Source organism: Ambystoma mexicanum, chromosome 2q, assembly GCF_040938575.1.
Source record: "Ambystoma mexicanum isolate Mex_15411 chromosome 2q, UKY_AmexF1_1, whole genome shotgun sequence".
In the NCBI taxonomy this organism is placed as follows: domain Eukaryota; kingdom Metazoa; phylum Chordata; class Amphibia; order Caudata; family Ambystomatidae; genus Ambystoma; species Ambystoma mexicanum.
This window is the reverse complement of record NC_090924.1, coordinates 1,421,036,723-1,421,058,772: the sequence shown is the minus strand read 5'-3', so window position 1 is coordinate 1,421,058,772 and position 22,050 is coordinate 1,421,036,723. Positions and strand designations below refer to the sequence as shown.

General features: G+C 45.6%; 1 protein-coding gene across 4 annotated transcripts in view; it reads right to left on the bottom strand.

Annotated features, from left to right (window-relative positions):
• Positions 1–22,050, bottom strand: part of LOC138570210 (Krueppel-like factor 5) — a 141,886-nt gene that overhangs the window by 74,538 nt on the left and 45,298 nt on the right. For 3 of the 4 annotated variants that reach the window (XR_011303423.1, XM_069648932.1, XM_069648934.1), the window contains exons 2-3: positions 7,188–7,232; positions 3,497–4,385 (exon numbers count right to left, since the gene is read on the bottom strand). Coding sequence is in view for 3 of the 4 variants with exons in the window: in XM_069648932.1 (XP_069505033.1) it covers positions 3,497–4,385; positions 7,188–7,232 (934 nt within the window). In the remaining variant the exon portion in view is untranslated. The remainder of the gene's footprint in view (positions 1–3,496; positions 4,386–7,187; positions 7,233–22,050) is intronic. The other variant, XM_069648933.1, reaches the window with a different exon arrangement.

The window sequence follows — 22,050 nt, the reverse complement described above, 5'->3', positions numbered from 1 at the left end:
ACTGGTGCCTTGAGGCGGCCATTTAACGTTCAGTCAGATAGCCGGTTGGGTTCCTATCGGGATGAGCAGCGGCCAGTGTTTCTTCGGCCTATTCCTGCTAAGGATCTTGGTGGATCTCCGTAAGTTGGCTGTGGATTCCTGGAACGGCACAATTCCCTGCAATCCCCAGAATAGTTCCCTTCCATGGATATCCATAGTTCCCTTCCATGGATATCCATAGTTCCCGTCCATGGATATCCATAGTTCCCGTCCATGGATATCCATAGTTCCCTTCCATGGATATACATAGTTCTCGTCCATGGATATCCATAGTTCCCTTCCATGGATATCTATAGTTCGCTTCCATGGATATCCATAGTTCCCTTCTATGGATATCCATAGTTCCCTTCCACGAATATCCATAGTTCGCTTCCATGGATATCCATAGTTCCTGTCTATGGATATCCATAGTTCCCTTCCATGGATATTCATAGTTCCCTTCCATGGATATCCTGCAGCTGCAGATGTAATAGCACTGAACTAAATCCTGCTCAAAGTGCATCTTCCGAATTCCTAGAAAACCCTCGGCCCTCCCTGAAGAATCTGGCCGCTTCAGACTGGGACACTCAATAATTAAAGGCACCCAAAAACAGTGTCCCACATAAGCAAGTCACAGTTTGTGACTTTTTGCTACAAACTTCTTGAATATTAAACTGGACCACATTTTTAGTACAGTATGCAGTGAATAATGCATTATAAACCACCTTGAGTCAGTTTCATTTCTCAAAACTACCAAATGTTCAGGGCACACAGTCAGCAATTTGGCTCACGCTGGCCCCCAGTTGCCCCCAAAGCTGGCCCCTAGGTAGCCTTGAACGCAGGCCTGTTGGGCATTGTCCTGTAGCCCTATTGGCCATTCAGAGTATGTGATCCGCGAACTACTAACTGTGTTTGCCTGCCACTTATTTCTGCATCACATTTTGCCATGCAGTTATGTTTTTTTCGGTTTAGCTTCGTCTCAGTGTTTTCGGTGATTTGGGATTTTCTTTTAAAATATTGTAAATGCAGAACTACATGTACCAGAACGAACATGCATCAATACATACATGCCCTCCCCCCTCAACAGGCCAGCGTCATAGATGTAGGACTAAAGCTTTATTTGTATTTACTTTAGTCCTACTTCTATTTCTATGGCCTGTCCCGTTTTTTTCTTTTTTTTTATCTGGTCACCCTTATAAGGGGAGGTGTCAGCTGCACTGGCTCCCAAGTCCTTGTCCTTTCATATTAAGCAGGTCTATGTGTCGTACTGTCATATATGCCAAGAATGTCCTCTTTTAATAGCATGTTAGCCACACCCCTTCGTCATTAAGGACACTCCATGACTCTTTTACAGCGGTTCCCGAGCTAATTATGGGCACAATCGGTGATATCATCCGTGAGGACAAATTAGGGTCAAAATCAAAGGCATGAATAACGTTAATGGATCACCTCTTGTGTGGGGCATTTCCTCGGCCATTAGCACCCTCTGGGTGGCAGCCGTCCAATCAGGAGGCTTGAAACGCAGGCTGATACTCCCGTTCGTTTTGCTCTGGCCGTTAACTCGGGCTGCCGGGCCGTTACCCCAGGAATGGTCCATGTAACGGGTTAAGAATGCCATATTATTTAACACTAATGTGTTAGTTTCGGATCATAGGTTGGTTAGGCATCAAGAAGTGTACAGTTCCTTAACAGCCATATGATGGTTGCATGATGACCTCTTTTGAATGTTCATATTCATAGGTTTCCCACAGGTGTACAAATGGGATCTGAACGTAATCTGGGCTTCAATAATATTCTAAATGAATCTGGAGTCCTGATTCACCCAGCCAACTGCAACTCCTATCAGTCCTGGCCAGAATAAGCAGTGGTGAAGGTTCAAAGGAGTTGTAGTCTAAAATATCTGGAGAGCAACCCAACGAGTCATCAGTAGCCGTTGATCGGTTTTAAATAACAACGTTTATCTTATTTAAAGCCTTGGATTTCTAGGCCAGAATAAATCCACAAACCGATTCCTTGGCTCTGCTCTTTGTCCCTTATAGGCACTTAGTTTTTATATGTTTTAAAGGAGCACAACTGTCAGATTTCGGAAATCTTCTGACCTTTTACTCCGGAATTTTTGATGCAAAAAGTGTGTTTTCCTAAGAGACTATTTGCATCCTCGCATTAACAGCATGCCCATTGATTTTGTTGATGGAATGGTAATTGTAACAGGTTATTTATAACACGCTTAATACAAAGAGGTTTCTAAGCACAGACCTGGGTATAGAACCTGAATTGCTCCGCATCATCTTGCTTCCAAGACGAGCGCGTTGCCCCTGAGCTATCCTCCTGAGACAATCCTAAAGGGCTCTGGGAACAGCCAAAGGAGAATTTTCAATTCATTTCATCAGATAGAGAAAACATGTTTCCTTTTATTATTGATTACAAATCAGTGTTTATCTTCAAAGGATTAATGTGTATGACGAAATATCCATTTCTATGTCAAAACTTTCAAAAGTATGATTTTTGATATTGCTATTACTAGTTTAGTTTAATTTTAAAAAGATCAAAATACCTGTAAAATCTAAAACATCAAACCTTTAAATTTATCCGATATGAACTATAACAACTTTTTAAAACTCTTAAATGGCCTTACAACATTTTCAATATATATTTATTCCTCCACACAAAACGTATAGTTATTGAACTATCCATACAAGCATGTTTAAACCTCAAAATCACTTTCAGAACTTTGCAACAAAGTCAAATTTAAACACAAATGAATTTTACAACCGAAGGCTGCAAATGCTTGTTTATGTGTGTCTTTTCTTGCTTCTAATTATGCTACTTGATTTTACCAGAAGAAAATCCACGCAAAACTATGATTTCACTGCAAGATATCCCAGTTGTAGAAAAGTACTCGTCAAAGAAAGTGAAAAATGCCCATCCCCTACGAAGACAAAACGTATTCCCACGGAAAAGTTTGGACGTTGTGTTGCTTGGCTTCATATTTTTTCAGGAAATTAAATTTGAGTTAATTTCTGCATTTATTGTAACCTTGGTACACTACGCTGATGTCTTTTATGTTTATGTATGCTTGTAACGTAATAGCCCACGGGCATCTGGACGCGGAGAGTTTAGAGAGAGATCATAACATCATGAAGCCAAACTAACTGTAGAAGAGTAGGGCTAACTGACTAATCTCTGATAGAGTAATTTGTGAAACAGATGAGTTTTCAGTAATTTCCTAAAACTCTGGTAATTTTCCTCTAGTCGGAGAGTGGAGTTACCTGTTAACTCAATTTACGTATTTATATTGCATTATTTAATTGATAAGTCTTATAATTGTTGTCAACTGCTGGTTATTATATTCATTAATTAGAAAACGTAATCAAAATAACAACACAAAAAAGTATTGATTTCAGGGTTTTGTATATAGTTTAGGGTATGTCTGCGGACACCATGCAAAGGAACGGCACAACTGAACATGAGGCGGTACCTGGATAGTCGCAGTGGTGGATCCTCCTCTTCTCTAGTTCTGGGTTGTTCCGCCGGTTAAACTTCGGGGTCTGCATGATGATGCTACTTGGAGACAGGGTCGTCAGTCCATTGGCAATTGAGTGCATTGGGGGGGATTGTCCCAGCTTAAGTCCAAAAGTGGCTTCGTACGAGGGTGGCGGGGAGATGGTGTTGATCAGCTCTGGCTGGTTTTCGGGGCTGCCTGGCTGTGAGTTCGGAGGTGAGGGTGGCAGGTGGACGCCAGGCATTGGATAGAACTGTCCTGGAAGGGTAAAATGTACTTGTTCTTGACCGATATGTTGGAATGCTTTGACCTGCACAGGTCGCTGCGCCTGCGAATGGATAATGGCTCCACCATTGGCAGTGGTCATAGGTACACCCACATGAGTGTTGACCAACGTTGCGGTTCCAGGAGTAGAGGTTAAGCTGGCGACTCCAACACTAGCAGGCATCTGAAAGAGCTGAGGGTGCTGTGGCGCGTTGCTGGACATGGGCACCTCTGCCGGCACCTCCTGCTTAATGAAGATATTGTTGACGGACATCGACTGAGGCATGTTAAAGACACTGGTGAAATCAGGCAGGGTCTGGGTCAGGGCAGAAGAACAAGGCTCTGCAAAGTTGGTGCCCGGCTCAGTTTTGATATGCGGGTAGGAGACAGTGGGGGCCTTGGCGGGTCGGTAGAGGCCCGTGCGTAGGTGTGTGGTATCCGGTAGAATCACATTGATATTCACACTGTAGGGTGCCGGTTTCTCTGTCTCGAAGAACTCGTCCACCACTGAGGCACTCTCCCGCCGGTACTTTTTTTCAGCCACCATTGGCACTGCCGGTGGGGTGTGGTCAAAGAGATACTTGTCCATCTCGGATCGTGCCTGGTAAAGGAAAAGAAATAGGTTAAGGCAATTGCCAAGGACCATGTAAAGACAAAGCAACCATTGTTAACATTCATGGTAGAGGTGCATCACGCCAAAGACCGAGCCCTCCATCCCCTCGAAAATAAATAGTGCACTGTTCAGTTTTCAGACCCGAGGGGCACTGATCTCTCTGTAAATCTGGGCCGCTGAATGGCCAATAGGACTGGGATATAGAGAGTCAATAGGTCTGTGTTCTTCCATTCACTGCACTTTCAGCAGCCACTCTTCTCTATCCTGCTGACGTCATATGTCACCTATCCCCACAACTATCCAAAACTCCCTGGCAACATCTAGCCATACGCCCATTTAGCTATCCACCACCTGCCCCCTTTTAACCTATGCCGCCTAAGTATGACATTACTGCAAGAAATGACACCCCGAATGTTCAATAAGTACAAAGACCCACATTCCTTGATCTCTGGTTCCCGGTGAATGCCGCCACCTAACACATATCTTCCATTTACTCAGACATTGCTTCACCAAGCAAGACTGAACCCACAAAATAACCCTGCCCTTCTAGTGCCCCCCAACCATTCTGTATTTGCCCCCGCCTGTTAGTGTACACTCGGAAATCATTCTCTTCGTTCAGACCCTCCTCTCCCACCCAGGGAGGGCTGCAAGGGCGTCCACGTTGTGAGCAGGAGACTCCTGCCACCTGGCGCCGTGCAGCACCCTGGGAGTTTGCCTGCCATGGCTGTGCCAGCCATCCACTCGTGCTCCGGAAGCAGAACTTCAGCGTGCGCGGATACAGCAGCATTTCCTGTTTGAATGCTGGGGACTTGGAGCTCGATCTCCTGGGCTGCAGGAAGAGATCTCCACCTGTGACTGTTCTGCTTTCTACTTTTCCAGTCTGAGAGCAGAGATGACTTTCCCCCAAAGGCACGCATGTGCATTTTTAGTAACATATATCTGTCTGCCTGTCTGAAAGACTCTTTGCACGCATCTAGCTTCTGGCTTGTCTCTCATAGGGTAGCACCTGACATCCGCGTCAACAGCTGGTCTCTCTCTCTTTCTTAGAACAAGAGCATGTGTACGGGTGCACACCTGTTTATATTGGGAGTTAGAGAGAGTTGACTTAGTGAGGTGCAGAGGAGAGTAACACAACCCTGACACTAGGTTGCGAGGAACAAAGTACAAAAATAAGGAAAGTGTCCACGGTTTTTGAGTTTAATTAAAACATCAAGTTCAATATCGTAACTTTGCTGCACAAAATTTATTTTGCATAGTGACTGAATATTGATGATGATTTAGGATACGAATCAAGACTACAGCCAGTGGGGTCCATCTACGTACTCTCATCAGTGAATAGTCTTGCTTTAACATGACTTATCATTCCATAGGATTGGCATTCCAATCCCACAATAATTCATTGAGTAGCACTTACTTATTGTTTGTCTCCATACAATCCCTCGAGTGTGCAGGGGACGTGAGTGATCCACTGACCGTGGACACTTTCCTTCTTTCTTTACTCTCTCTCTTTCTCTATCTCTTTCTCTCTCACTTTCCCTCCTTCTCTTTCTGCTTTTCTCAGATTGCCCATGTGTTTGTGTCACCGTATCTTTGTGTTTCAGTCTTAGTCCATTTAAGACCATGAATGAAAGGCAGGCAACATAAAAACCCAAGTGGACATGGCTGGGCTTTTTGATGCATAAAACAAGATGGAGGCTGATCATGCTATGACGTTGCCAGGACAGTACGCTATTCTGTGCAAGTCCTCTGGGGTTGGCACGGCATACCCACCCCCTGATCTTTAAGACGCTTCTTTTACTAACATCAGGACCCCCTTGGTGGTTGCACAGTGCACCCACCTCTAGCAAGCAGAGGTGTGCTGAGACTTCTACGGTAGTAGTTATTTGGCACAGTATAGAAACGAATAACTACGCATAGGCTCACTTAAAAAATACCTTGTAAGCGAATTGCCAAGCACATCACACTTTATTTAGAAGAATGTATTAGTCATTTGTATTAAATGACTAACATCTAAAGAAAAAAGTAACATCTGTCTTCCTACATATCTATTCATCGCTGTCTATCCGGGTATTAGCATAATTGACCTAAAAACATTTGAACACATTTTTTTGACCTTTTTTTTGGTCAAATTTAATAAATATATATATGGGGTGGGTAAGGGTATAGACTAGGTTGAAGGGAAGCGGGTTGAGGTTGTGGGGGGACTCCCCCCGCATTTTAGACCGAAAAAAAGGTAAAATAAATTCGATCAAATGCGATTAGCTCCTATATTTTAGGTGGTGTCCGGTTAAAGGATCGATTACAAAAGGATTGAATGCAAAAGGTGAGAGCCAATAGGATCGAAAAGAAAAGGTTCGAATTTTTTTTTTAATTATATCTTTTTTGGGGGTTTTCGTTTAGTTAAAAAAAAATGTCAAAATAACTTTTTTCGAACTTTTTGTTTTCAGTCCTTTTGATTCGACCCTTTTGTCATTCGATCCTTTTGATTCAATCCTTTGACCTATAACCGTTTTAGGTCAAATAGACCAGAACCGTCTATCCGTCTATCTACTCACTCATCCATCCTCTATCTTTTTCTATCTCTCTTTGCCACTCTCTCCATTCCTTCCTATCTATTCATCGCTGTCTATCCGTCTGTCTACTCACTCATCCACCCTCTATCCTCCTCTCCCTCTCTTTGCCACTCTCTCCATACCTGTCTATCTGTTCGGCCCACTATCACATCACATAAAATGCTTGCAGATGACATAGTTGGTACACGGTGATAACTAGGAAAGGGAAACACTTCACCTGCAGCGCCATCTGTCGCCAGTGGTCCCTCGTCACGGAGGTAAGCTGTAGGATAAACACAGCTTATTACTGGTCATGTGTGCAAAGATGTACTTCAAAGTGTCAACATCACCTCAAACACCTACATAGAAGCTCTGTTCTCATCCAGCCCGACCCCGCTCAACTAGTGGAACCAGTGTTATGAAACTGCGCCCATCCACACCGGGCTGAAATCAACATGCAGTATCAATGTCCTGAAACTGCGCCCAGCTACACGAGGCTGAAATCAACGCGCGGTATCAATGTCCTGAAACTGCGCCCAGCTACACCAGGCTGAAATCAACGCGCGGTATCAATGTCCTGAAACTGCGCCAGCTACACCAGGCTGAAATCAACGCGCGGTATCAGTGTCCTGAAACTACGCCAGCTACACCAGGCTGAAATCAACGCGCGGTATCAGTGTCCTGAAACTACGCCCAGCTACACCAGGCTGAAATCAACGCGCGGTATCAGTGTCCTGAAACTACGCCAGCTACACCAGGCTGAAATCAACGCGCGGTATCAGTGTCCTGAAACTACGCCCAGCTACACCAGGCTGAAATCAACATGTAGTATCAATGTCATGAAACACTGTGCCCAGCCATACCTGGCCCCAGTCAACTGGTGGAACCAATGTCATGAAACAATGTGCCCAGCCATGCCTGACCACAGTCAATTGGTGGGGGCCAATGCCATGACGTTCTGCACCTACCCATAACTGGTCATGGACCAATGGCACAAACCTCTGCTCCCATGCATACCCGTGGCCATTGACCAAGTGCATGAAACTCTGCGTCTAACAATATTTGGAACGTACCAATGGCATGAACATCTGAGCTCATCCATCCCAGGCCACAGTCAACTAGAAGGACCAATATAATTAAACTCTGCTTTCATCCATGCTGGGCTGAAGTCAACTGGTGGCACCAATGCCATGCAATTCTGCGCTCATCCATACTTGAGCATAGACGAGGCTCATAAAACTCTGGTCCCATACACACATCAGTGTATTTATTTGTATGTTATTATTTATTAATAATGCACTTAATACCAGCGAATGGCTTCTAAGCATGGGATCAGGATTCGAACCTGTGTTCCACCTTATTGGCTTGCTTCCAAGACAAACACGTTGCCCCTGAGCTATCCTTGTAGTCAATTAGTAGGACCAATGTCCTGAAAATATATGCCCATCCATACCAAGCCACAGTCATTTGATGTGACCCAATAGCATGAAGTTCTACACCCATACACACCACTCCTACAAAGTGATGAAACTCTGCACCTACTCATACGTGACCGTGGACCAATGTCATGAAAATCTGCTCCCATCCTCGGTATGGACCATTGGAATACACTCTGCTCGGTATGGACCAATGGAATACACTCTGCGTCCATCCATACCTGGTCGCAGACCAATGGCAGGAAACTCTACGCCCATTCATATCTGGTCATGGACCAATGTGATGACATGCTGTGCCCATATGTAACAGGAAATAGTTGACAGGTGGGGACTAATGTTACGAAACTCTACGCCCATACATAACGAGAAAGAGCCAACTGGTGGAGGCCAATGTCATGAAACTCTGCACCCTTTAATACCAGCCTGTGGTCCCTTGGTGTGAAATAAGGCTATTTAAGTATGCTCTCCTCCATCCAAAGCTATAGTCGCTTGGCAGGTGGGGACCATTAACTTCTGTAGCAATCCATACTAGGCCAAGAGCATGAAACCCTAAACATAGTGACCCTTACATTAACATCCCTCTCGCTACCTATATCTAGAAAATACTGATGCATTAAACAAAGAACAGAATGGATAAGATTGGGGATTTCCAACATAGAAGAACATTGACGTATTCAAACAGACATCATCATAATCTCCCAAAGTGGTGAGCTAAACCTGCATAACAACTATCTATTAAAGATTACACAAAACATGCACACTCCCACTACTGACAAGCGTACTCACTCACCCACCCACTCAGAAACTCACTCACTTCACCACTCACTTCGACAGAGAAGAGCACCACCAATAAATCTAAGAAAAGAGAGTCAATGGGTAAAGAGGTGTGTGCTATGAACTGGCACTTTCTAGAGCAGGGATCTGCAACCTGTGGCTTTCCAGATGTTTTGGACTACACCTCCCATGACCACTCAACATTGACTATGCATGCTAAGGTTGATGGGAGTTGTAGTGCAAAACATCTGGAGAGCCAAAGGTTGCAGACCCCTGTTCTAGAGAAGCCCCGCTGATACGAAGAGGCTTCGCAAGTGGCAGGAAAGTGATGCCATGTTACTGGTATTTATTCTGCACACCGGTGCCATTTCCATGGCCTCCAGCTGGCCTGTACTCATGAGAGAGAAGGGTAGGTAAGGGTAGTGTGGAGAGAAGAAAAATGCAAGAGAGCTTCTCTCCTGTGTTGATCCAAAATCTTCCTGAAAAATGTGAAAACAACAAACAGTCTTCCAGATTTGGCCGTGCCGACCCCCATCTCTCTGAGGAGGACACCACTCCGGTGGTTATAGTGCGCAGTATAAATGCCATTTAACACCTACATTAACATATATTGGGGGCAGAGAAGACATTATCCAGATACAAACACAAGAAAGAAGTGGAAGAACAAACAACAGTAAAACATGAGCCTAACAGCTGATATGGTAAAATGCCTGGAGATGTATTCATTCAAAGGCCTTTGATCGAGTGGTATCGAGTACTAGGCCGGAAGTGGATTTCTGCTCTGCAGGAAGTGGATTCCTGCGCTAAAAGTGGCCAATCCTGTACATTCGCTCGTATTTTTTAGTTTACAGGCATATGTTTAAATTCTTACTACAATACTTCTAAAAGTTAGGGCTTCTTGGAAGCCTGAGGGTGCCTCTACTCTTTGGACCAATAGGTTTTCATGATGAAAAGTAGGAAAACCCTTGGCTGGTGGCCATGCTTTGCGGTACTCTGAGTAACAAGGCGCAGAGCATCGTCTGATACCATCCGCCAACTGAGTAGCATGTGTGGTTCCACTTGGCATGCGTGGAAGTTCCGGATCACTGTGGCAACACATACATGTTCCAGAAGGATGAGTGAAGGGGTCTGTGCTTTCAGTCTTAGGTTTCCCTTTTACAAATCAGCCAGATCAGGTGCACTACGTCTTTTCGGTAAACTGAAACTGAGACTGACTAAGACTACAACTCCCAGTGTTCAGTGAGTTTCATTAAAGGGAATGCATATAACAGCTCAGTTGCACAGAAGACATGAAGTCCTCTGGTCACTTGAGGCTCCAGTGATCTGCCTTGTTGCAGCAGTTTGAAGCTCCTGGAGGGCCAGCGCAGAGCCTTCTTAAAATGAGCTTCCTGTGATCTTTACAAGATTGAGCGAGGCCTTGTACAAAGTGATGAATTAGTTGAGTTTGTAGATTTGATTTCATTTTGGCAGTGGGTTGCGTTGAGCAGTACAGGGCCCCACCCATTTTAACTAGGGCAATTCATTCTTTGAGTTCTGTGCTGTGGGAGGCTGTCCGTAGCAATGCCAGTGGTTATGATTAAAGTTCCACCCATCACATTTGTTAGCTATAGTTTGTGTAAGGGCGATAGGGTATGCCCAGACATGGATTTGTTGGCTTCTGTGTGATAGCAAACTAAGCTTCACCTCACTGATGAGGCCCACAATGGCGAGTCATGTTTGCCTGTGTTTCTGTGCAGAGGTGGCGTAGGCCAGCAGATTGGTTTGGTCTGCTCTCATTGGGGGCAGCTCCAATCCTGATTTGCATACGGCCGGCCTCCTGCGATGGTGCGGATGGGCTCCACAATGGTGGTGTGGAAGATTGCCCTGAGCATAGCTCCTCATATCACCAGTAGACCCGTGGGCACGATAAACCCATTGCTCAGCACTGATTTGGGATCAGAACCCTTCAATGCACCATTGTCTCTGTGGCTAGTCTTAGCACACAGCACCACAGCAGCCCGTCCGCTCAGGGCAGCTCAGGTTGACGTGGTTACTCCTAGCCCGGATAGGATTGCAGGTTCGGATCAATCACATCGTGGCTCCTCAGGGGCCAATGAGAATAAAGAAGTCTCTTCGTATTTGTTTTTATTTGGCATTTATATAGCGCCTTAATCCAAAGCGCTTAACATACCGATCCCCACCAAAAGTGGAAACAGCAGAACCTATGGCTCTGGGTGGGCGCTATTGAATCCATGAATGAGGGGTGTCTGCCGCTGAGAACGGGTGCGCCACTGCTGGGGCGCTGGATTGGACCACACCCACATTTGTAGGTTTTGGTGATCGCGGTGGCAGGGTTTTAGTGATAATTTCATATATGTTTGAAAGAAGGAGCAGACTTCCATGGCAGCCAGTAGATGTACTCTTCCCTTTGAGGAAGTGACCTTCATGTAACATTGAGACATGGGTGGTTGTAAAATGGAAACATGTGGACATTCCCGAATATTTCTCAGAGACAATTCTTTATCTGAAATAAGCTGGAGATATTGAAATAAAAGGGCACAGGTTGCTAGAAAGGACAGTGAGACGTGACCAGGCTCAGTGTTACTCATTTTATACTAACTATGTCGTAAAAGGGTATTTTTCCAACCTATTTTTTACCATTGTAGTGTGAAAGAGAGGGGTCTAAACATTTCACCAAAGAATTTTTATATTATCAATTTTTTCAATTACATTTTTTACAATAGTTTTAATTACACAGAATCCTAATGCTGTTTTAAATACTGAAACTCTGACAAATTAGTGCCAAAATCAATACAACATGTATTAGTTTCATAAAGTATCAGATTGGATCAGGGATGTCATTTCACCAAAATGCCAGGGATAGTGGAAGTGACATCACACAGCCCTTGACCACTGATGACATCACAGGAAATTATGTCATTTGGCACAACCCCCGAAGTGATGTCACGTGAAGCAAAGGAACTCAACCTTTCTCCCCTTGGCAAAACAGGAAGTGGCATCACATAGCATTGTTCCTAAGTACACTAGGATGAATATGATTCTGATATCACTATAATGTGATGTACATTGCATACAAGGATGGATCACCATATGTATCGTTCATACCAGTGTGTATGGACCCACATTACCAAATTAATGTGAATGCAAGCAGACGTCCAAGGCCAAATGTTTATGATCTGTTATTATATAGCACTTACCCGTAAGTGCTTCATATAGAACAAATATACATACAATATCACCCATCCAGTATTGGTACTCATTTCTCAACCTCACAAGGATACAAGGCTGAGATGAGGTGTTTAAGACAGACTAAACCAGGGACTCACCCCTTGAAGTGAGCCCGAAATAAACCTTTAATGAGTCTTGCAATTATTGTATAGAAAACCAGGAAAACAAATTATTTGTTACTCCTATTCTTTCTTATTTAGGGTCGCTGCTCAAAATGTTATACTAGTGCAACTTCCTTTTTTTAAGAGGCCTGAACAAGAAAGCCAGCCACTCCAGAAACAAAGAGCCACATGGCACTGGCCACAGCCAGCCCAGGAGCATACATTTAAATACATAGAATAAATACATATTTTTTTCTAGGGGTAGCAAGGGAATCCCCAGGGGTAGCAAGGGAGACCTCACGGGTGACAGTTGTAACCCCCGGTGACCCCGAAATTACGTCCCTGAATTGGATACAATAACATATGACAAGGCAATTAAAATCACGGCGATAAAAATACACAATGACTTCTGATTCACTAGCAGACACCGAAAAGGTTTTCGTAAACCAGACGTATGTGTTCTTAGCAATAAGCATAGTGTGATGTGAAACACTTGGCAACAGATGGTGAGGGATTTCTTTGTCAGTTTAATACATGGTACTTTTCAGCATCTAACTTAGTTATGTTTACAATGAGGGTAAAGCATTATGTGGACAAATATTAAATTGTCAACACACAGGCTCTCTAAAGCCATCTTTGATACTCAATGCTCTGCACTCTGGCAGGGATTGAAAGCAAACATGTGCTCCTGAAGAAGCAGCAATCGATGCAGTGAAAAATATGCTGAGAGTAACTTACAGGGACACATGCAACCATCCCCACACACATGTCATATATTTAAGGCCTAAGGATTTCTTTAGAAACACTTGTGTACAGGCGCGTTATAAATGTCATATATCATATCATAGGACATGAGAATTTCTCCTGGGATATGCAAGACTAAAATGATAAGATCTCGGGCAGATGGAATAATGCGGATATCACCGATTACTCCTGCCAATTAGATACCCCAGGAAGCCCTCGTTCAATTACTATCCTTATGGCGCTTGATATCTTACCTCCGGAGAACCTTGGTTAAACCTCTGTCATGAAGTGCTGGTGTGTGCACGGAGTCCCAACTTAAGCAATAGACACAAACTCGCAAACAATGTCTTGTGGGTTGGGAACCTTTGTACGGAGAGCTTGAAGGTTCTGAAGTAATGTCAGTAGGAGCCAGATCCTGGAGTCAGTGAGGCCACAATGGGCAATAGTCGGCTGGACAGTAGTCGGTCCAATTAAAGAGCTGGACTTTTCCGCCTGTATCTCTAATTTCTCAATCTAGATCACCCCGGATTTTGCAGTTTGCTCTTTTGTGCCAATGTTCCTGCAGCCACCGGATGCTTCCAAATGTTTTGAAATTATTTCTTTTTAAAACCTGCCTAAACTTCGCATGTACATGTTACTGACACTTGCCTATAGATGTATACTATTACCTGCATTGGGAAATCAATTTGTATAGTTGAAATGTATTTTACATGCGCCCTAATATGCTATCTGGTTCTGTGGATAATGTGTTATTTATAATGTGATGTGTTGATAACTTGGTCACGTGATAGGCGAAGAAGTCCCAGAGAACATGGCAGCTGCTGCACGAACAGTTCTAGAACACGTCTACTAAGGCATTAATACCTGACAAGGGAGGCCAATGCTGTTGCTAATGACAGTGACATCTCCACACAGATAGCGAGCTTCGGGGGCTCATGGTGACATGGCGGCGACTTCCGGTAAGCTTTCTATTTCATTTTCCTTATGAAAAATAGGAAACAGCACTTGCACCCTGAGGCGCGTAGCCGGGGGGGAAAGGGGACGCTGCAATGGTGGGGTGAAAGGGGGAACGGCCGTGAGAGGCTCGTGTTAGCGAATACAGCCCGAGTTCCAAGCATCCTGATTGGCCGATTGGCCGATTGGCTGCGCCTACTTCCGGGGTGCTCATGTTTATGAAGAACCTAGCTATTCTGGAACACCTCAATGTGTTTCAGAACAACACAATCATTGTGCCTATGGCATTGGGGGCAGGGCCACTGCGCTCCGGCCATGCGCTGGGCATATCCTGAGCACAGTGCCACCATGCCCTATGGTCACCGCTGGCAGGGGCTCTGTGCCTGGGGTTCGCTAAATGAACGCTCTGGTACATTGCTTGTAGGGTGAGGCTGAAGGCCTCGCCCAGCTTATTATGCCACCGGCATGACACATGTGCATGCCATGTGCACAGCGTGCTCTCCTTCCACTATAGACAGCGCCACTGTTTATTCATTTATTTATTTATTTATTTATTAAACTCTTTATTCGTTTTTCAGTGCTCAATGTTCCCCATAGATGATATCACTGCTGATGTCAGCACTGCATTTTTCTTTTACGGGGAAATTCAAAATATATTGGAAACATTGTATTTCCAAAAAAGAAAACACATTTAGTAGGCACTTTCTTACTTGGGATCAATTTAAGAGGTTCGAGACTGAAGTAATACAAATGCAACATACAGGGTGTCGGTTACGTACCCTTTCATTTTATTTACAATTTCAGATAGTAATGAAATTGACACTGTAAAGTGCATTGATGCGCGTTCTTAGCTACATGCTACAACATGACAAAGCTCTGCGCCATTTTTGGGGTGCAAAATGTGTAAAGACTATGCTGGTGAGCCACACGCAATGACATGACCTGAGTTGCTGACCCTGTAATTAACTCTGGGCAGGTAGCAATCCCAACTTGTTTTCCTACTTCTGAAGTGAGATTATTTCTAAAAAATGTAAAATTACAGAGAGCAAATAATCCCTAGTGATTGCAGGTAACATTTCCCGAAAACTAACATTGAAAAAAGAAAAGCTGCCAGGTAACATTCCACATCTGGGGAAAATGCAAATCCGACAAAAAAACAAAAAACAGACACAATTTATTTTAGAAGCATATTGAAAACTACAAAACTACCTAGGAGATTCTCAGTAAGTTTATCTCAGATCAATGTAGTGGGCAAATTGCTTTCCAGCGTTGATTCTGAGGAAATCTGTGAAAATTGCAAAGGAGCTGAAACATGTCGACTGTAAAGTTATAGCTATTTTCCCATGTGTTCCCTGATAGTAACACACGCATGATGTTGTCTTCTTGTCCCAGTTTAGACCATTCCTCAGTGCATTAACAACATGTTCTGTCTGGTCTCATTTTCCTACTATTCCTCCTCTCACTGGGGTGAACCAGTGCACGTTTTCAGTAATTCATGTACCAATTGACTCTTTGGTATAGCATTGACTCATGGCCAAAACGGTCTTTGTGCCACCAAAGGATGCTTCTACTCTCTCTCGCTCTCTTATTGGCACTCACTTTCTTGAGCAGTGGTGTTGAGTACTCTATTCTCAACTGTGATTAAAAGTGGTGATCCTATCAATGCCAGTGCCACAAAATAAGAACTGTGTCTTTCTTGTGTTGTATAGAACATCATTATTCTCCAAACATTCAAAGGACAAGTCTTGTGTCTCTGTGTTGAGTCGTCCCTGTTCTTTTTCAGATAAGACGGAGGTCTCTTTTTTAGCCGATCACTACCTGAATTGTCCCCTTCGATTGTAAGGCCCCCTACCTTTCGTACTTTAGTGTCAGTGGTCTCCAAACCAGTCCCCCTGGAGTAAACATAGTGTTGCTGCCCCATCTAGATGTTAATATTTTCTATTGAAAGCAGCAGCCGCTTGCACCCTGCCGTGGACATACTCCGGTCCCTCCTAAGAGAGACAGCCCCACAGTTAGTTTGAAGTCCACTGCATTAGGTGCTATGTGGTTTAATGATGATTAATGCCCCGCGTCATCTTTCACCGGGGCGTATGCGGATTGTGCAGGTTGTATGGAGAAGCTTGAGAGGCTCATACAGACTTTCTCATACTTGGAATACATCATTACAATGAAATGAAAGAAGTACACTATAAAGAGGCTGTTCCTCGCTGCTCAGTCGCAGGGGCCCGTGCACGGTGCACCGTTATGTACACCACTGCTTCCTGGTGGACATGGGAGACTCACTGTTACTGCTTTCCTGAACTCTCGTGCATGATTTCATAGTGCTCCTTCTTCAGGTTCTGAAAGCCACTGGCAATCACCCCCTCCTCCACCTGGACGTTACTCTGTCTGTCTGTCTGTTAATGGCAGGGTGAGAGGTTTACAGGTGAGCGCGGCTCCCAGTGCAATCAGACCGGTTTATTGCCAACTGTCCCGATTAAGTTTAGCAGGCGATTGGGTTCGAAAGTCCAAACAGGCGCCCATAAAAACGTTCTGAGAAGTACCTGGTATCCAGCTTATTGCAGGCACGGGTTACCTGCGTCAATCCTCAACTGTTTATACCAAACACACTGCGTGACACAGCTAGGAAACTGTGCTGAATTTGGGGTGGGTGTCCGATTGCTGCAGATTCAGTAACTGGCGAAAACGGATTCCCAGATTCCGAGTCTGAGGGAAGTAAAAGCTCGTGCCCGAGCCGCTGCACACTGCATCCCTACAGCCCGGATGCTTGAGCTCCGAAGAGCTCTGCCAGGGTTTGTCATTGTTTTACCTTTAAACACGTGGGTGCATAATGTTGCATGATGTGTGAAATATTGACCTCACTCAGGTGAAAATAATGCATTTTGCTTCACTATGTTTCTTTCAGTCTTCGTAGTAAATTTAAAGCCATTTTAACAAGTTGAAGACCCTCCTGAGTGGAGCAAATTGCACAGAACAGGTTATTTGAACGATGTTCGTTCTCAGTAGAGGGGCTCCCACACTCTTGTAAAGTAAAACCAAGATTACTTTTTTAGCTTAAAATTACTTTGTGTACTGGTAATTGTAGACTTCCGCTCAGGATGTATACAATAAAGTACTATAATACTGTTTTACCTCAGCATGTTTCTATATAAACACAATACATACACATACAAATATAACAATGTATGCATTGTCAGGTAGGTTTATTATGGGATCTGTGATGCCTCAAGGCACCTCTAAACAATGCAATGTTATGTTGCTTTGTCTCTGTGTTTTCATACTTGTCTGCCATGATTCTGCCCCATCGCTCTGCCTCCACACCCCCTGTAGACACCCAGAGTAATTTTTCGCCCCATTTGCAAGTACAAACATTTGGAGAACACATCTAAAGTAAAAGGCAGAGTCACACAATTCCCTTCCTCGTCATCAGAAATTGATCATTCATAGTGGGGCCTCTCATTTATTTGCGACTGGCTTATTGCACTGGGGTTTATGGTGGCCGGCCAGGTCAAGTGGTAACCAGGCTTCAAGTCCTGCAGAATGTGGAGGTCGGTCTAATCTGGGGCCTCAAATAAAAAGTGGCCGTGTCGTCGAAACTCCCAAATCCATTCACAAGCTCTTGGTTGCCTGCCCGACACTTGGGGATCCATACGCCATTTTGTTCGCCCGGCCCTTATCATGTCTCCTCAGACCCCTGTTAAAGAGGAGGAACAGATGCGTTGCAAGTGGTCTCCGTCTGGATTTCTGTACCGATGGACACAGTAAGGGGAAGATTTGCTGGCCAGAAGTTGCCACCAGTGCTTGGGCGCCTTGCGTGGTCAGCCAGTCAGTCTACACACCACCCAGCTAAGCACTGACTGGCCTTCATTCCGAGGTTGGTGCTAGTCATGGCGCTACTAGCGCCATGACTAGCACCATTACCGGTACTGTGTCCGCCCTGGTTCAATGGGGACTTACCGGTCTAGTCCAACCTTTGCAGGACCGGTAAGTCCCCATTGAAAATGCCATTCCCCATTCCCATTTGAGCCCCTACAGGGCTCAATGGGAATGGGGAGGGTGCTAATAACGGTACCGTAAATTACGGTACGGTTATTAGCTCTGAAGTCCCTTTGCAGATCCCGTCCATAACGCCTGGTAACAGCAGGCGTTAAGGACAGGCCGCAAAGGGACCTCGTAGTAGGGCGCAAAGGGTTTACCGGCACCGATATCCTTAACGGTGCCCGGTATCCCTTTGCACCCTACTCGGAATGACCCCCACTGTCTCCTCATGTTAGATGCTGTCATGCCTGTATGGTATTAAGGGTTAATGGTCACCAGTAACGAGACCGGTGCCATTAAACCCTTACCGCCCTACTACGAGTTCCCTTTGCAGGTCTTTCCTTAACACCTGCTTTTAGCAGACGTTAAGGACGGGACCCGCAAAGAGACTCCGGGGTCAATAACGTTACCATAATTTACAGTACCGTTATTGCCGCCTTCCCCCTTCCCATTGAGCCCTATGGGGGCTCAAATGGGAATGGGCAATGGCCCTGGTGAATGGGGAATTACCGGTCCCTCCGACCTCATAATGGACCGGTAATTACTCCATTCACCAGGCCGGAGTTTGGACGAGTTCGGAGGCAGCCATGCCGCAAATAGCGGCGTGGTTACCTCCGAACTCGGAATGAGGCCCACTGATTTGCTGGTCTGAATGCAGATGGGCAGTTAACGAGGAGCCGAGGTGGCCAGGTGATTCTGGGATCAGCAAACATCTGGCATAGGCCTCCATTACCGCAGCCAGCATTGGCATGGTGCCTAAGGTTAGGGCACGCAGCCTCTCGAGGGCATATCTCTCCAGAAATGCAGGCAAACCCTTCTTCATTAAGGCGCCCTTCTTTTCTCCCGAATTCCAGTTCCCCTCATCAATAAGAGTCACCCTTAATCCTGCCCGAGGCTGAAATGTTTTCATCGGGAATGCTTTTGTCAGAGTTTGCGCGCACACCTTTTCTTTAGATGCTCGTGTAAAAGCTCATTTTGCAGGGAGTTTGGTGGGGAGCACCTGCATGGCCGTCAGGTGGTCTTGGGAATCTAAATTCCACACCACGGACCTCTCGCTGCTACCAAAGCTCTGCTGGCTGTTTGATTATTTGAGAAGTGCCATGCTCCTGGCTGGCTTGTGGCGTGGGAAGCCATTTTGTGTTTTTTCGGTGCCCCCAATTCCATGTTTCTTTATGGATGAAGCTGACCCTTTCTGACCCCAATATTTGCGGTCGTGGAGCCAGTGGGGGACCTTTGGTGCTGGCACCCCTCTGCCGACTTGCTTCAGGCCACACATTGGCATTTGGGCAAAGGATTTGACTGTGGTTGCCTGATGCTGGTGTTCTCTAGACAATACTGTGTGGTGGAATACCGACCAACAATCCCGACTTTTGTGGGAAGGCTTTCGATTTTTCTGACAGGGTTTTTCAACATTTTACAACAGTTTTGATCTTTCTCCCTTCGAAAATTTGACATACGCGTGGTGATACTGCGCGGCCTCCAAGTAGGCACTGAGGTTTGAGGAGCAGCAAAAGAGTCCCCTACGGCTACTCACCTGGAGAAATTAGCAGCATGTAGCCATGCCAAGGAATGCCCGCCTAGGGACTGAAGATCCTGGGATCCATTAGCCACGCCGCCCAGCCGCTCCCCGGCTCCCAGAGCCTCACCCCGCAGAGTACTCAGAGGCGGATATCGCGGCTGTGAAATGTGGCAGATCCTGTCTGCGTAGTGTGTGATTACAAATTTGTGTAAACACGACTCACACATTGATTTCTCTGGCTGTGTAAACAGCATTACACTATGCACACACACACTTTTACCGCACTGCCTCGTTGGCGGAGTAGCGTGTTGCACCTCCTCTTCGTCACTTGCCCTATGGAATGGTGCGGACGTCCTGGTAAGTTGGAAGGAATTTCTAAGGCATAGGTGATTGGCAAAAATTCACGTCTGTCACGTACAAGCCGAGCAGGCAGTAATGAGGATCTACCGTAGAGAAGAAATGCCAAGTGGGCAACTGGAATCAACAAAAAAAACATCAGTCCAGATGAGGCATGGCGATGATGCTGCCACTCAACTGGCATTGGTCTCAGACATCCACGCCTGTCCTAGCAGGGCCCCGGTGATGGAAGACCATAACCGGTACTGGCAACCAAAATGGCCGAAGGTTTGAACAAAACCAGCCATGTCGAGAGACTGCAGGATCTAACTTTGTGGGCGTGTCACGAGGGGAGGGAGAGTGTTGGCAGGGATGGACGGTCCGAAAGGGAGCAGACCCAGGCATCTTCTGCCAGAGGTGTGCATCAAGAGGTCACAACATAGTACTGGTGGGATGGTCGGGAGGTCCAGTTATGAAACTGCTTCCACTAGATCCAGGAGAATCACGTAGCGTTGCACCCATTGCTCAACATATATAGAGTAGAAGATTGAGGCCAATTTTACTGGTAACATTAAAAATACCAACTAAAACCAAAAAGCACCATAGGAGGCGATACCCGGTTTCAAGAGGCAGCTGAAATTAACAGGATTCACCTCCAAGACATTTAAAGTGTCCAACAAACCTATGCATCAGCAAATTAAACCTGTAGAAAACATCTGGAACCGATCAACTGGGAGTTAAGGAGAGAAATATTTGAAAATATTTTATCGCAGGAAAGTGCAGGGACTGCGTAATACGGGGAAGTGGCTGAGACAGAACTGGCTCACTCACGCCAACTCACAGACATTGTAACAGCTCTCCCTGCGGAAGGATGAGACTGTCCGCTACCCATAGCAGAGGGCTACTTATACCAATGGGTTATCCCATTAAGACATGCTCCTTGGCCTCCCACCATGCCACATAGATGCCAACATTATCCATTTCATGCAGGAGTCCCGTCTTGTTATTATTTTGTCTTTCTGGCTCTTGGAGTCCTAGGTTTAGAATGGGGGAATTCGAGGACTCCAAGTTTCAGAATTCAAACTTAAAACCAGGTCTGGACCAGTGTCCTTCGAATGGAAGGGATAACGTTGGCACGTGTGAATCCATCCTTCTCCTCTTGTGGGAGGATTTAGAATATTCAACGTAGTCAGTACATTCAGAAAAGGATATCCGCATCCTAGGAACGACACGATCTGCCTTTCCAGGGCGAGATTGTGCTTTCACCGCCCGCACCCGTGACCTTAAATAGAAAATGGACTAGCGCCCTTTTCGAATGACCACAGCCATTTTTGGAACATGTTTTGTATGGCCTCCGTCATCCAAAAAGGGACCTGGTCCCTTTTTCTTTTTAATGGCGGCGGCCATTTTTTCCCTCTCTGACAGCAGATGGGCTTGTGCTGAGCTGATCTCTCGGACAAAAAAAAACATCAGCCATCCGGACCCAGTAAAACCCTGGGTGCCAATATCTTTTACCCCAATGGCAGAGGGGCGGGCTCGCATGACTGTTAACGGAGCACAGCCCGCTGAAGGCCTCGCTTTGGTCTATCTTGAGGCCGTTACCGGCCATGTCAGCGCCCGTCCGCCACGGGGTAGAATGCTATAGAATACACAGAGGGGAGGCAGTGGTATACACAAAGGCAATATAGGTCTGGAGACCATATAGGACAGAGGACTGCCACCTTTTCCTATCCGAGATACTCATCCCTCGACAGCATAGACAATGGTGGGGGGACATGGGAGTCTACATCTGGAGAGCCAAAGCTCACCGCCCCCTGATGCAGCGGAGCCAGGAATGATCTCAATGTTCTAGAGACTAATGCACTCTACCTCCCTATGGGTTTCCAAGGAGATGATTTCCTGATGTGCTGCCCCTATCAAGCGAGCGGACTCCAGAAGGCGGGCGCAAGCGGGCGCAGGCGCGCGCTATGG